Raw genomic sequence first — 17,017 nt, 5'->3', positions numbered from 1 at the left:
ACACAGCCATTTTAAATATTTATACTCCAGATATTACACACTTGCCATTGTTGCTAATAAAATCTATCATTATTCTAAAGCTAAGCCTGTGTGTCTTCGCTTGGGCAATTACTCAGACATATCATCTCACACTGAGCATGACTTGCATAGGAAATAATTTTTTAAACAAACACATTCAACCCAAATTTGGAAAACGCTCTGGATTCTTTTGAGCAGAACACAGAAATTGCTGCTTGCCTTGTGTGAGCCCCAAAGTCAAGGGGACCTGACTACTACAAATGATATCCTTTCAAAAGAGAAGCCATGCTTTGCCCTGAACCCATCCTGTTCATCTGCCCAGGCTCAGAACAGCCCTGGGGTCTCAACAGGTCCCCCATGGGCTCCCACAGTCCTCTGGAAAGGGACAAGAAAGGTTGCCAGCAGGTGGGTACAGCTCAACAGAGGACAGAAGCACGGAAGTTGTGTAGTCTCCCAAAATACTGGCAACTGAGAGTATGTTTTTCTAGTTCTCCTGTCTCATGACATGCGTGTCTCCCTCTGTCATACAGAACATACTCCTAATTACTTCAGGGTGAGCATGATTCTTTGGTCTGCTTTTGACTCTGCATTAGCCAGGTCCAAAGGTCCAGAGTGGCCTGTGGTTCAGGACTCGTTTCTGCTCCCTAAGGACCCTTGCCCAGCCTTGTATATGGCAAGGGTGTTCTCCCTTTGAAAGATGGGAGCATGACCCACCTCTGTCAGCCCCAGAAATTGCCTGGTCTTATGAATCCATAGGCACAGGATCTCTTCTAGAAGATAGCTTTCTATTATTTCTGTGGTTTTCCTCCTTAATTTTTTTTATTCTCTAATCAGATGTTAAAAATTTTTTATTGACTCTTTCTCAATCTTGTCTTCTTCACTTTCCCATCTTCAGATGTCTGTGCTGTTTTCTGAAATATTTTAACTTTATTATCCAAGAAACAATAACATTAAATTTTTGGTCACAGGGTTATTTTTTAATTTCTGAGTTCTTTCTTTTTAAAAGTTTCTTATTTTATATGGATATGATGTTGGCAGTGCACACTCATGCACATGCCCTGCTGTGGTGATGTGTGTGGAGTGGAAACCTTCATATGGGTTCTGGGGTTTGAATTCGGGCCAGGCAACAGACCTGTACCTCACTGCCCCAAGAGCTCTCTCATATTCAATTATCACTGTTACTTGGTCACATCCTAAGTTTTTTTTACCATTGCAAAATTTCTCTGCTGCAAAACTGGTTACAGATGTCATAGTGAAGCCAAGTCAAGACCCTGGTGCTAGGAGAGAAACTATGACCAAGACCCCCTCCCCCAAATGTCTCCCACTTCTCAGTATCTCAAACACACTAAAACACCATCCTTCCTCAGCCCCTTTAACTCCCTGCCTTTCTTCCCCTCCTATGAGAATCCAACAGGCGCTTGTCTTGGTTCTTGTGTAGACAACAACTATGATCTTAAACACCGTATCTAACATACATGTCTTCTCCCGCCTTAGCACCTTCACTGATCCTGTCATAAGCCCCTTTTATTCCCTCCATGGCCCTTATCAAATGTGTGATGTTACTTACCTCCCCAGTTGCCACTTCCTTCTTGTCACTCCACCTGACTTTGTTCAGGAATCTCATGATCATGCTGCTCAGCATGTACTTTAGAGGGGAACCCAGCCATGGAGTGATCTTCACTGGGCTAGTCAACCATGCTAATTCCACACTCTTGCCAGTTACGGTGGTTTGAATAGAAATGTCACTACCACTACCCCCCATAGACTCATGTGTGTGAATGCTTAATCCATAGGAAGTGGCACTATTAGGAGGTGTGGTCTTGTTGGAGGAAGTGTGTCAGAGTGGGGGCGGGCTTTGAGGTCTCCTATGCTCAAGCTATGCCCAGTGTGACTCAGTCTCCTTGTGCTTCCTGTGGATGAGGTTGTAGAACTCTGAGCTCCTTCCCCAGCACCACGTCTGCCTGCACACTGCCATGCTCCCCACCATGATAATAATGACTAAACCTCTGAAACTGTAAGCCAGCCCCAATTAAATGTCCTTTATAAGAACAGCTGTGGTGGTGGTGTCTCCTCACAATCGGAAAGCCCTAAGATGCCAGTGATGACGGAGGAAGGTGTGACTTGCCTCTGACCAGTGAGGCTGTCTGTGTGAGGACAGCGAATTAATGAATCCTGGTGATGAGCACACATGGCCCCCTGCATTATATAAAGAGAACCAAGTAACTACACATGAATGTAACTAACCTTCTAATGAAGAACCCAGCGCTGTCTGTACTCCTGACTCAAGGACTGACTCTCAGACTGATCTAGAGATTGTTCCTCTCTATATTGTTGAAAATACAGAAGAATGTGTGGAACTGTACCATGGGCAAATGCCAGATGACAGAAAAGTCCATCTGTTAGCCAGATAATTGGCAAGCAAAAGAAAGACTGGGAGGGAAACTTTAGCTTAGGAGAGACTTGAGAAAAGATGTGTACTTAAGTATATAAGACAATAGTGATACCACAAGGAAATATCCAGAAGTCACTATGAAATCTGAGACTATCAGCCTGGTAGACTGTGATTGGGCAGCCATGAATACCCTGTGTGTAGTCCCTCCTCGAATCCAGGATGATGGAGACTTTCCCTAATTATAGCAGAAGAGTGTCGTGCATCTCCGCACCTGCATTGATTACTTTTCTTGTTGTCATAATGAAATACCTGACAATCAACTTAAAGGGAAGAGGTTTCCTCTGTCTCACAATTAGAGGTGCAAGTACATCAGAGCTGAAGGCTCTAGCTATGAGTAGCAGGAACATGAGGCAGCTGTCATACTCATCCATGGTCAGAGCCAAGAGGTGAAACTGAGGCTTTCTTGATTCAGTCTGGGAGTATCAGCCCATGAGGCAGGCATGTGCACATTCAAGGGGAGTCTTCCCTACTCAATTAAACCTTTCTAGAAACACCCATTAACACTCAAAGATATGTTTCCATGGTGATTCTAAATCCAGCCAAGTTGACAATGCCGATTACCCATTGCAAGGCCTATGCCATATGTAATGGCTATTCTTGGTTGTCAACTTGACCACATTGACTGGAATTAAAACCCAAGTGTCTGGGTTTACCCGTGAGGGAATGTTTTTCTTTTTCTTTCTTTCTTTTTTTTTTTTTTTGTTTTTTTTTTTTTTTGTTTTTGTTTTTGTTTTTTTGAGACAGGGTTTCTCTGTGTAGTCCTGGCTGTCCTGGAACTCACTCTGTAGACTCAGAAATCTGCCTGCCTCTGCCTCCCAAGTGCTGGGATTAAAGGCGTGCGCCACCACCGCCCAGCCCGGGAATTTTTTTTCTTAATTAAATTATTTGAAGAAGCAGTTGATTCTATTTCAGGTCTTTTAAGTAGGAAAATATTCTTATAATTCATATCTTTTAAGGTGGGAAGATCTGTCTTGAATCTGAACCACACCTTCTGCTGGAAGCCTATATAAAGACATGGAATCTTGTTCTATCTTTGTCTGCTTGCTCTTGTTCTCATGGCAAGTCCATTCCTTCACTGGTATTGGGTTCTACTTCTTCAGAACCCCTGTGTATACTAAAGATCAGCTGAGACATTCAGTCTGTGGACTGAATAATTATTAGATTCTTAGACCTTCTACTGGTAGGCAGCCATTGTTGGGCTAGCTGAACCACAACCAGTAAGCCTTTCTTAAAAAATCCCATAGATAGATAGATAGATAGATAGATAGATAGATAGATAGATAGATAGATAGATAGATAGATAGATAGATAGATAGATAGATAGACAAACAGATTCTATAACTTCTGTTCCTCTAGAGAACGCTAACTAATACACCATAAGTCCTAGAAGCTTCTAGGGGCTCTGGGCATTCTAGCAAACCCTGGCTTACTATTTTAAAAGTCTGTACTCTATTGAAGAGACCACATAGAAAGGTCACCTGGAGAAAAAGAATTCCTTGGGTGAGTTGAATCTCCGGCTGACACACCAGCTAAATGAAGCCACAAGAATAACCACCAATGGAGACAAATAGAACCACCCAGCTAGATCCAGTTGAAATAGTAGAATTATAAGCAAATAAACATGAGTGCCAGTATCTCTAAGGTCGTTTGTTGGTTGTCAATATGCAGCTGAAGATGGTGGCTGTTTTGGAGAGCCAAGGGCACGTGGAGGCTTCTGCCAGTGAGGCCCTTCCCTCAACCTGGGTGATGGCTGCATGGATATTGCTGACTTACAATGATTTGCTGAGCTATGCATCTGCTCCGTGTGGTTTTCTGCATCTGTGTTTTATTTTAAAATAAAAATAGTGTTTAGGAAGGAAAGGGAAATAAATGTCCACGTGGCTTGGCAAAGAGAAATGGGCTTTTCTTCCAAAATTCCTTCAAGCCTTTTAAACACCATTTCTGGGATCACAGCAAAAACTACTCTTTATTTCTGACCTCACAGATTTGTTCCACACAACATCAAGCACAGAAATGCAAGCTTCTTTAGGTCCTAGTCCTGGCAATTTGCAAGACAGAATTAATTGCTTTCTCTCTAAACCTTTTATTTTTTTTCCTGTGAGAAAAACCACACAGTTCCAAAGAAAAGGGCGCTTTTAAAAAGCTGGCTTTCATTCTTCCTATTGGCAGCAATTTGCTATTCTCTTCTAAATGTATTTCCCAGTTTCTGAGAACAAAATCTGTATTGCATTTGTGTGTGTGTGTGTGTGTGTGTGTGTGTGTGTGTGTACGCGCATATGTGTGCATGTGGGGGGGGGACTGTTGGTTTAGTTTAAAACTCTAGCATCTTAGCCTTCGTGTACTGTTTTCTAAAAATTCCTTAAACAGCCTGTAACATATGAATTGTGCTTTATTCTTGTCTTTCTTTCCATTGTCCTTCACTCCCCTCCTCTCCCCTCTCCTTCACTCCACTCACCTCCCCTCACCTCCTCTCCACTCCCTCCCCTCCCCTCTACTCTCCTCCGCTCACCGCCTTTCTCCTCCCCTTCACTCCACTCCTCTCCCCTCCCTTCCACTCTCTTCCACTCCCCTCCTCTCCCCTCCTCTCCCCTCCCACCCCCCCACTCTACTCCTCTCCCCTCCCCTCTACTCTCCTACATTCTCTGTCACTTAAATTAACTTTTTCAAGTCCAGAATCTTCTCTCATTCTGAACATTAGATTTGGTTTTCTTAAAAATTATCTTCCCATTCCCATTCATAAAGATGGGTAAAAGCAGAAGGTAATTATCGATGGTAGAAATTCCCAGTCTTCTGTAACTACTGTTCCTTCCTTCAAATCTCTATTCACTTCATCAACACTTTGGAAAGATTTAAAATTGGGGACGGGGATTGGCTTGGTTTGGTTTTGAGTTTGGGGTTTTTGTTTGTTTGTTTGTTTGTTTTTTAAGACAGGATCTCTTTGTGTCGTCCTGGAACTTGTTCTATAGACCAGGATGGTCTTGAACTCAGAGATCTGCCTGCCTCTGCATCTCAAGTGAGGGATTAAAAGTATGCACCACCACTGCTCCGGCAGATTTAAGGTATTTTTTAGACCAGAATACATTATTCAGGGCCCTCTCCTTTCTTTTCGTAACATCTCTCTATTCTTTCCTGAGCAGCAATTTCTCACTTCTTAGAAAGAGGCTGTTCCAGGCTGGGGACAGAGATGGCTCTGCCATTGTTAACTGTGAATAGTGCACCCAGCACTTGAGAGGCAGGTAGACCAAAAGCTAAAGCTAACGGTACACTCTTTACACTCTTTACCATTTCCTACTGTCTTTGGATCAAATTTTCTTAAAGGAGACCCAATATGGCAGCATTTAGTGTGCTGGCTGGAATACTGTGGGCCACAGATAACAGAAGACAGTTATATCAGACTAAGGCTTCTCTGTGTACAGTAGCAATTCTATAAATAACAGTGTCTTATATAAGACACAAGTTGATTTCTCTTTTATTAAGGTCCAAAGGAAAGTAGTCCCGGGCTTCATTTGAAGGTTCTACTTATGTGAATTCCACAGGAGCCTGTGATGCTTTCATCTCTCAGCTCTGCTCTGTATAAACTCCTTAAAAAGATATGTCATTGTCCAAAATGGCCAATCCAGACAAGTTCACATCCAGCCAGCATCAAGGACAGGAAAAAAAAAAACCATCATTCCTGTCCACTTTGACCTATGGGCCAATAACTTTCTTGAAAATGGTTGTGACACTTTTACTTACATCCCACTGACCAAAAGTCATTTGTATGTCCCCATCCTGATGCAAAGGAGGCTGGAAATAGTTTTATGTGGACACTTAAAAACTGTATGCTCCACTACTGAAGAGAGAAAGGAAAATGCTGTTAGAATATCACTAGCAATCTTTCTTACTCTCTGGTTGGTTTTTTGAGATCAGGTCTTATTGTTGAGTAGCAATTTCCTCGAGGCTAAACCCTTCCATCTTGAAGGGACATTTCTTAGGACATGGGATATAAAGTAAAACAACAGGATATTTTAGGACAGAAGTTTTACAAGGAGGTAAAGCAGCAGGATGTTCTAGGGCAAGGGTTCTCAACCTTCCTAATGCTGTGACCCTTTAATACAGTCCCTCATGTTATGCTTGACCCTCAACCATAAAATTATTTTCATTGCTACCTCATAACTATAATTTCACTAATGTTATGAATCATAATGAAAATATTTGTGTTTTCTGGTGGTCTTAGGTGGCCCCTGTGAAAGATTGAGAAAACCCACCATCCTCCATGGATACAAACAACTCGAGATTTCAGGAAATCCCTGAAACTGACCAGATTCACTAGGCCCCTCCCTCACCAAGAGTATATAAGCAGTAAACACTCCAGCGAGTCTGTCTCAGACAAGCCAAGCTGCAAAGAAGACTTTGCTAGACAAGGCCAGCATCCTGGAAGAAGCACCGACCACCTTAACTACCCAGAAGAAACAAAGACCAGCTAGTTGAGCTGACTAGAAGAGACTCAGACCAACTCAGTCACCTGCAAAGGACGCTTTCCAGCCTGCAGAGCTACCTGCAGGCTGTGTGGTGTTCCAGGTTCCCAGCTCTTGTCAGCTGTCACTCATGCTGGGGTAGGCTTTGGTGATGTAACTTTGAGTCCTTTCTGCTCCTGTAAGCAACCCCTCACCTATATTCCTGTAAGTAAGCCCAGTCAAACTTGTGATTGACCAAGCTGGACTTTGGTGGGCTCCGCGTCTGGCCTGTCATTACTTCCCTATCTGGGGTAGATAGATGTTTGTTGCTATCTCCACAGGAGTAGTCACACAACACTTAAGCAGACCAGGACAGCCTCAAATTTCCTATGTAACCTAAAAATGGCTTTGAACTCCACTTTCTCGTGCCTCCACCTCCCAGATGCTGGGATTGAAGAAAGCCAGCAACCTTTACTACTTCAGTACGAAGAGGATTTAACATATCACAAAAAAAAAAAAAAAAAAAAAAAAAAAAAAAACGTCCAAGCCAAGTTCAAGGAGGCTATTAGAAGTTTCATTAGGGTCCTGTCTTTTCTGAGACTTCTTCAGCTTTGCAGTTCAGTGCCAAGTTCAGTGAAACTTGAAGGGGAAAGTACCATTCTCCTTGAACACATGTGCATGTGGAGGCCAGAGGTTAATGTTGAGTGTTATTTTTTGATCACTCTCAATCTTTTCTTTTTTCTTTTTTCTTTTTTCTTTTTTCTTTTTTCTTTTTCCTTCCTTCCTTTCTTTCTTTCTTTCTTTCTTTCTTTCTTTCTTTCTTTCTTTCTTTCTTTCTTTCTTTTTTTTTTTTTTTTTGAAACAGGGTCTCTCACAGAACCTGGAGCTCATAGATTGAGCTGGACTGGACAACAAGCCCATAAGAACTCTTCTGGCTCCACTTGAGTAACAGGTGTGCACCCGGGTACCCAGCTCCTTACGTGGATGGCATAGCTCAAAGTCAGGTCCCCCTGATTGGCCAGCAAGCACTGAGTAGAGAAGACCTCTCCTAGGAGCCAGAACTTCCCCTCGAGCCTCACTGGCTAGACTGCACCATAACCCCGCCTCCACTATAACCACTGGCTACAAGAACCTACTAGTGGGATGGGCAAAAAACAATCTCACCCAATCTTTGGGGTGCACAATTTAGACTAGTCTCTTCAAAACAGTGCTACACGGGGAATGGTAGGTAGCTAAACAAACGAAGGGCTCTTTTAGGATCCGGAACACGGAAGGGATGTCAGGTTGGCTTCTGACAGTGGCTGCCGTATTCTGTACCCTAATTGTCTCGTTGAAGATACTGCCATTACTAATCAGAAAACTGGACTTTTTATCCAGAGAAATCAGATCTATTCAGATGCTCATCTCTCAGCAACAACTGAAAATGAGTGAATACGGGCCAGCCTCTAACAGGAGCCACTCACCTCTCCTCTGCCCAAGGGAGGCTTCAGCTTAAAGTTCCGACTTTGTCACTTAAGTCAGCCCTTCATGAAAATATGAGAGCATTGTCTTGAGGGGAAAAAAATGTTTTAAACTAAAACCCAGAGTTGGGGAGGTGGCTCAGTAGTTAGGAGTATACTGCTTGAAGGAGAGATTACTTACAAGTTGTCCTTTGACCTCTACATATGCGGCATGCCGTGTGACATGTATCTCACACACACACAAACTCACATACAGTGACAATTCATTAGTTAATTAATTAAAAAGAGTACACTGTTCATGCAGAGGAGACCCAGGCTCAGTTCCCAGCACCCTAAACAGGTGGCTCTCAGCTTCCTGTAAATTCAGTTAATGGGGCTAACTGCCCTCTTCTGGTCTCCAGGGGCACCCACACATACATGATACGTGGAAGCCCACAAAGGCACACAGACCTACACGTAAATCTTTAAAATGAACCTGAAACTCATGAAAGGCATCGACTCGTTGAAGACTATTTCAAAGGAAGTCACCGAGCCTTTCTCAGGCTGTTGTTGACTTAACAGTGAGCTCAAGAAAGGATCTCTTTCTTTCCGCCTCCTTCCCTGAGCTGGCTTTGACGTCATGACGCTCCGGCCTTCGCCTCCTGAGCACTAGCATTACCCGTGTACTACGCCCCCCAGTTGAAGAACACTTTCCGTAAGTACTTGCTTAACTACTTCCTCCACTCGGGAGTCAGGTTGGCGGCAGGCCCCTTTAACCACTGAGCCATCTTGTAGTCCCTCAGGTAAAGAACAGTTTCCTTAACTACTTCCTGGTAGCAGGCCCACAGGTGCCCACCAAACCCATATGGGGACTGTGTAACCCCAGTTCTTCCCTGCTGAATTGCTTCTTCCAGGACTTTGACAGTCCTCTAAGGACATCTTATGTGGGAGAGTTCCGATTTAGTTGTTGTTGTTGTTGTTGTTATTGTTATCGTTTTGTTATTGTTGTTTTATTCTTTAAAAACTCAAACCAGTTGAGGTGGCGCACACCTTTAATTCCAGCACTCCAGAGGCAGAGGCTGGTGAGTTCGAAGCCAGCCTGGTCTATAGAGCAAGTTCCAGGACACCCAGGGCTACACAGAGAAACCCTAGCTCACAAAAACAAGCAACAACAATTCGATAGTATTTTTAGTTTTTTACGCTTACTTATTCTTTGTAGGGGTGGGAATGTAGTATCACGGCCCAAGTGTGGAGGCTAAAGGGTATTCTGTGGGAGCTAGCTCTCTTCTTCCACCATGTGAATCCTGGGACTTGAACTCACGTCACCAGGCTTAGCAACAGCATGGTTGCCTGCTGAGCCATTCCACTAAGCCTTCTTTTAAATCTTGTATTACATTTATTCGTTTGCTGGTGAGGGGAGCATGTGTACCTCCGTGTGGAAGCTAGGAATAACTTGTGAGAGTCAGTTCTCTCCTTCATCACCTGGACTCTAAAGGATCAGAGTCAGGGCCTCAGGGAGTGCCTGTCCCCACTGAGCTGTGTCATCAACCCTCAACCCTTTATTTTAAAAAGAAATAAAGTTATTGTTTCAACAAGAAAAAAAAAACCCATTGTAGTTATGGTTGCTTTTCTGTTTCCTCTAAAGCAGTGGGTCTCATCCTTCCCAATGCTGCGACCCTTTAATACACTGCCTCACACTGTGGTGACCCCCCAGCCATAAAATGATTTCATTGCTACTTCATAACTGTAATTTTGTTACTGTGATAAATCACAAGGTACAGATCTGATGTGCAGGACATCTAATATGCAACCCCCGAAGGGTTTGAGACCCACAGCTTGAGAACTACTGATCTAAAGTTTTAACAATGCCAGTTTTTTTTTTGGGGGGGGGTCTTTTTTTTTTTTAAATAAAAGGCACAAAAAGGACCAGAAAGACGTCTCGGGGGCAAAGCAGTTATCATGTAAGCCTGGTGGCCCTAATTCAACCTCTGGAACCCACATAAAGGTAAAAGGGGAGGGTCAGCTCTATGCCTTCTGACCTCAGCATGTGTGCAAGGACACACCCAGCCTCACACATCGTAGGCAAAATAATAATAAACAATTTTAATGACATAAAAAGAGAAGAACATCTTAAACTGACCACTGATGCCTAGACTGAATGAGCGTCATCCCTGATTAAAGGAAAATATAATACTTTTACACAAATAGTAAAATAATTACTAAAGGCTACCTACCAGAGGGCATCATGAGGACAAGTCAGTCTCTGCCCTACTTATTAATAAATATGTCTCATCATGGGAAGTTACTAGAAGTCCTCTAAGCCATCCGAAAATTAATCCCTTTTTGGGAACATGAGGTTATTGGTTAATATTTAAAAGTGCCACTCAGAATGAAGTAATCCCATAAGACACCTGGCCTTGCTTTACCCAAAGACTGAATTCTAAGAAACAAAGTCCAGTCAAAACATCCACACCAAGGTTTGAGGCACACAACCAAACAGTCCTTGTTAAATGATCGCCTGAAAGTAAGCATGGTTAGAGTGTTACCATTCTAGAAGTACAGCTGCTTCAAACAGATACAAAGTCAGCAAGGCTTCAAATTTATGGACTAGTTATTCCCTGCCCGGGCAAAGTAAATCAAGGACCAAAGAAAGTTATTGCTTCAGCAGCAGCTTTCAAATCTGCTTCACTGTGGCTACATTATGGTGAGCAGATCGTAAAACTGTATTTAAACTCGACCTTCAAACCTCCAATTGTTTTACTTACAATTAACTCAAAGCTTGAGGATATTTATGGGCTAAAGGATGGGCGGAGAGATAAATGCAGGGTTATGGTTTTATTTAGGGACCTGAAGCTTCAAAACTGCTGGGGAAATCAGAGCCCCGTGATCTCCATTTGCTCATGCAGGAACAATTCCAAGCTCCATGTATTTTTCCAAGGCTCTTTTCCCTTCTGGCATGCTCAGTGCTGTCACGTGAAGCAGAGGCTCATTTTCTCTGGAGGTATTTTAACTCCTTTCTTCCTTCCCAGCATACATACCATGCAAGCCTCCTTCCAAATATAGAAAGAGAGAAAACAATCCAAGACTCCAGGATGTAATGAGTACAGTTTTACTAACTTAAATATGATTGTTGCATGTCCCTTACGTAGTGATTTTTTTTGTATGTCTATAAAGGTTGTTTTAGAATAAAAAGGCTAATACTTTTCCTTATTTGAGTACAATACTTGCATCAAATCACAACAAAGGTCATGACCTTGAGGTGTGTAAACCAGGTCTGTAAGGCAGCACATCTCCCACCTTGCCAGGGGTCCTGATACTTGTAACTGGCTATGCATTGCATCAACCTTACGTGCTTCTTACTATGCAGGGAAACATCTTACAAACTCCACAAGCACAATTTTGCTCACGGGCTAATGCAAGCCCCTTGTTAGTGTTCTGTGCCATCTCTGAGCCCAGCACTGGGGAAAACAACAAATATAATTTCTAAGAGTAAGCAGGCTTAGTCTTTAACTAAATAAACCATCCATCTTTGCTCCCTTGTGCAGAGGGCCAAGACCACCACTGAGGGACAAGTGACCGAGCTTATCCCCTAACACGGATAATTCCCTGTGTCGAAGTGAGCAGAAGCAAGAATCTGGAAAATCAATTATAGCCCTGCCTGGAATCTGCCTTCATATGGCATCCTTTAAAAGTGTTTTGAACCGCTATGATTGACAACAAATATGGAATTAAGAACTAAATAAATGTATTCCCTTTGGACATAATCTCAAGGGCCAGAAAGGGGCATCAGGAAAATTTTCACTGTTTCTTCTCAAGAGTTACAGTAAAACTTGGAGCTTAATACATACTTTTTAAAATAAATTCCCTTTACATCTCACTCACTGCCCCATCCCAATCACCCCCTCCCATAATCCTTTCCCCCTCATCCCCCTCCCCTTCTCTTCTGAGTGGGTGGAGGCCCCCCTGGGTATCCCCTTACCCTGGTACATAAAATCTCTGGGAGGCTAGGCTCATCCTCTCCCACTGAAGCCAGACAGGGCAGCCCAGCTAGAAAAACTTTTGCCATGGACAGCTTTGGGGATAGCCCCCCTTCAGTTGCCCGGGATCCACATGGAGACCAAACTACACATCTGCTACATATGAGCAAGGAGGCCTAGGTCCAGCCTGTGTGTGCTCTTTGGTTGGTGGTTCAGTCTCTGAGAACCACAAGGTCCCAGGTTAGTTGACTCTGTTGGTTCTTCCTGTGGAGTTCCTATCCCCTTAGGAGCCCGAAATCCTTCCCCCTATTCTTCCATAAGAGTCCCCAAGCTTTATCCACTGTTTGGCTGTGGGTGTCTGGATCTGTGTGAGTCAGCTGCTGGGTGGAGCCTCTAAGAGGACAACCATGCTAGACTCCAGTCTGCAAGCAGAACAGAGTAAGGCTGCCCACTCTCTCCCTATCTGTTCAATATAGTACTTCAAGCTCTAACCAGAGCAATAAGTCAACTAAAGGAGATCAAGCGGATACAAATCGGAAAGGAAGAAGTCAAAGTATCACTATTTTTGTATGATACAATAGTATACATAAGTGACCCCAAAAATTCTACCAGAGAACTCCTACAGCTGATAAATTCTGCAAAGTGGCTGCATATAAAATTAACTCAAAGAAATCAGTAGCCCTTAATACACACTTTTCAAAGTACTTGGGAAGTACTTGGTACTTTAGTAATTTAGTACTTGGGTACTAAATTCACAACTAGCTGAATGTCTGTGGCTGAGGGCAAGATTGGGGTGGGTGGGGTGAGAGCCAAACACAACGAGAAAGATAAGGAGTCATGACTTCCTGCAGTTTCTGTACCGCTGAGTTTTGGTTTCTTCTGCCTGCCTCTCTTTACTGAGTCACTCTGTATGCCAAGACCTCCTAAAAAGACGTTTCTCCCCATCTATAACTTTAACAACTGTTGCAAAAACACACCAAGCTTCCCCTTTTGTTTTCCTCCCTCTGCGGGGAAGGAAGGGAACCATCCAACCTGAAAAGGTAATGATTTCAACCTTTCTGCTTCTGATGAAATCGCCTTGCAATTGGTGTGAAGTTCAGGAGAAGGTGTGGCCTGCACTGCACTTTACAAAACCAGGCCAGTATGACCCGGAGGGAAATTCTGATAGCCCAGGAACTCCCCACCACCACCACTAAGGAAATCTCAAAACTCAAGGGGATATCCCCAGTAACCTCTGAGAGCCACCTTTAGAAACTACTCAGAGCCAAGTACAAGCAAGTGAGATGTCTCCCCAGCAGGGAAAGAACAGATGCTGAGGCTAGACAGGAACGGGGTGATATGGGGGAGGGAGTTGTGAGGGGGGACCCACAAAGTCCTCCCCAGCAACCCTCAGAGTACCTGCCTCTTGTCCTGTCCTGCATCATCACGTCTCTACTCCCTTCCCCACCGGAGCCGCGCGGGTGCTTGAAACAGGACACCGGCTCCACTCCGGGAGGCGAGTGCGCGTCTAGGAGCACAACGCCCGCCAGTAGCACCAGCTAGCCAGTGCTCCCTCGGAGGACCGGTGTGCAGGTGACCAGGCTAGCCCTGGCTCTGTGCCACCCTGCCGCCCTGGCCTCCATACCTCGGATGTAGGCGCACTTGCCCTCGTCCAGCTGGCTGGAGGCTGAGCCGCCCATGGCCGCGGTGCTGCACCGGAGGCAGAGGACTGACACCAACTGCGCTTGCTGCTTGCTGCTTGCTGCTGAAGGTGGATGTGACAGGGAACTGGCTCTGTAATTAAAGGACCAACTTCCTTGAGAGGCGTCGCCGTCCTGGGCGCCTCCTCCAGGCCCGCGCCTTCGGAAGATGTGTGGGCTGGCCCGGGGGCTGTCTTCCCGCCCTCGCTGCGCGGTTGAGCCCCGTGGGCTGTCCTAGGAGCTCCAAGGAGTACCCAAAGTGAAAGGACTTTCCTCCTTCTCGAGGCTGACTTTTCATCAGTTTGGTGACAGCCCAGACCCATCGTGGAGGGAGCGGAGAGAGTGGACCTCTTCCAGGTAACTGTAAACTTCTCCCAGGGGAAGGTTTACAGTCCCACTAGGTGGAGGTCTGGAGCCCATTTCCCTTCCTGTTCTCCGACCACCTGCCTACAGGTCCCCCACCCCCCACACTCGGAATTCCCTTGCTCGGAAATATGGAACCATGGGGCTTCCAACCAAGAAGTTGGGTTTGGGAGATGGGAACTGAAGGGAAGGCAGAGAAGAGAAACGGAGACGTCAAGAAAACTCCAAGGTCTCTCCCATAAGCTCTAAGCCCTGAACCTGCCTAAGACTCCAGGAAGTGTGTCCTGACATCTTAAGTTCAAGTCTTCTAACCACATGGTTTCTGATCCTCAAGGACATTGTCTCTTCAGCTTGGCAGCCTCAGGCAAGAATAGCCTGGGCAGAAGGATCATCCTGATTTCTTTCTGTCCTTAGTGGCCAGGATTTTAACAATTCCTATCAGCTAAACCTGGCTAAAAGAGGACCTTAAGGTTTCTCCACACCCGCCTCTGAAGTTAATTCACCAGAATTTTAACACAAATATTTCTCACAGCTCACACCCTGAGTCTCTCGCACCCTGTACACTAGTTCATCGGTGAAATCCTGTCAAGTCTAATTTCAAAATATGTCCAACGTCCAAGCGAATCCTTACATTCTCCACTGCCCTCCTTTCTCACATTGGGCTTTACAACAGCCTAATCAGGCTCCTGGCTTCCAAGAAAAAGCCATGGGTCTATTATAGCCTCAGGGGTGGGGGTTTGCCATGGGTCTATTATAGCCTCAGGGGTGGGGGTTTCCCCTCTCTGCTCTCTAGGTTCCAGCCCCAGTGGAGTGTTCCCCTGTGCCAAGGAGAACCACTTGTTCACTTTTACTCTCTGGGTGCCTCATTCATTCAACTCTTACAGGCTAGAATCTCCAGGCTGTAACGGAGTGAACAGAGTGCCGGCATAGCATTCTGGAAGCTCTAGGTTTGCATCTCGGCACCTCACAAACAAGGTGTGTCAGTGCATACCTGCAATTCCAGCACTCTGGGAGGCAAATGCCAGAGGCAGAGGTGAGGCGTGAGTTACATAGAGAGATGGAGGCCAGCTTGGGCTACATGAAACATTGTGTGAAAGAAAGAAAGAAAGAAAGAAAGAAAGAAAGAAAGAAAGAAAGAAAGAAAGAAAGAAAGAGAGAGAGAAAGAAAGAAGAGAAGAAAGGAAGGAAGAAAGGAAGGAAGAAAGAAAGAAAGAAAGAAAGAGGAAAGACAGACTGATTAACATCTTAGACTTCTCTTGAACCCTTCCTAAACATCCACCATGGTGGTGCCTTTACTCCCAGGTTTCAGGAGGCAGAGGCAGGCAGAGCTCTGAGTTCCAGGCTAGCCTGGTCTACAGAATGGGTTCTAGAACAGCCAGCACTATACAGAGAAACATTGTCTCAAAACAACAACAAATATACAAACAACAAAAACCCAACCAACCAAAAAAAAAAAAAAAGTTTAAGGGCCTGCACTCAGTAAAAGCTGGGATCTTGGTGAATACAGAGTGCTTCCGGCTAACCACTCAATGATTTAAACTGCTCAGTGTTCTACCTCTCTGTCAGTATTACAGCTGCTGGGGCTGGAGAGATGTCAGCACTTCAGAGCACTGGTAACTCTTCCAGAAGACCCACGTTCGATTCTCAGCCCCCACATGACAGCTCACAACCATTTGGAACTCCAGTGCCAGGGGATCCAACACCCTCTTCTGGCATCTCCTGGCACTGCATGCACATTGTAGACAGACATTCAGGCAAAACGCCTAAACACATAAAATAAAATCACTATAAAGTATTCTGGCTCGTTCTTGCAGCATATTTTTTTCTGGATGGTACTAATTCCTTCCATTACATAAATTGATCTAGTTGCACCTCAGAATTCTTTTCTTGCTGTTGAGAAAAACAAATTGGGATCTCCTGCCAAAAGTAGTTTTAGTTTGTCACCACTAGTATAGTTTATTTGAGTTTAAAAATGTGACTAGTTTGATTTATTCCTCTTCTCTCTTTTGTGCAGTCACAGGTGGAGAGATTTGTATGGAGTAGATTTAACACATTTATAACCTGGCAAATTCAGCTTCAAATCACTGGCTGTCACGTGCCCCGTTGTCACAGGTTGCCTAACTCCATTCTTGTGTTAGCTGGCTTTCCTCACTGTGACAAAATACTGAGACTAATGGGCTTGCAAGGACTGGTGTTTCTTTGGCACACAGTTCAGAGGCTCAGACAAGGCCTGGTGGGCACACTGCCTTCCAGCCTGTGTCTGCACAATCTATCATGAGGTGGTTTTGTTTTGGGATTTATTTATTTATTTATTTAGGTTTTCCCACCCCTCCCCCCTACGCCTTGGTGTTGTGAGACAAGGCTTTGCTAAGTAACCCAGGCTAGCCTAGAACCTACAATCTTCCTGCCCTGTTTCCTTAGTGATATACATGTCCGTGGTACCTCGCTTAACACTACACATCATGATAGGAGCACAATAGCAGAGTTACTGGTCAGCTCACAGCAGCTGGGAATCAAGGGGGGAGGAGGAAATCCTAGTATCTCCTTCAAGAACACATTTCCAATGACCTAACTTCCCAACACCAGACTCCACTTCCTAAAGGTTCCCCTGCCTTTCTCTAGCTCTACAGGCTAAGGGCTAAGGTTTCAGTAC

At 44.6% G+C, this 17,017-nt stretch overlaps 1 protein-coding gene across 1 annotated transcript in view; it reads right to left on the bottom strand.

Moving 5' to 3' along the window:
• Positions 1–14,176, bottom strand: part of Niban1 (niban apoptosis regulator 1) — a 145,492-nt gene extending 131,316 nt beyond the window's left edge. The window contains exon 1 of the mRNA XM_034512826.2: positions 13,947–14,176. Within this exon, the coding sequence (XP_034368717.1) occupies positions 13,947–14,001 (55 nt within the window). The 5' untranslated portion in view covers positions 14,002–14,176. The remainder of the gene's footprint in view (positions 1–13,946) is intronic.
• Between the last annotated feature and the right edge of the window lie 2,841 nt (positions 14,177–17,017).

This window comes from Arvicanthis niloticus, chromosome 10 (genome assembly GCF_011762505.2).
Source record: "Arvicanthis niloticus isolate mArvNil1 chromosome 10, mArvNil1.pat.X, whole genome shotgun sequence".
Lineage (NCBI taxonomy): Eukaryota > Metazoa > Chordata > Mammalia > Rodentia > Muridae > Arvicanthis > Arvicanthis niloticus.
The sequence above is the reverse complement of the archived record's forward strand: the minus strand, read 5'-3'. Positions and strand labels throughout refer to the sequence as shown.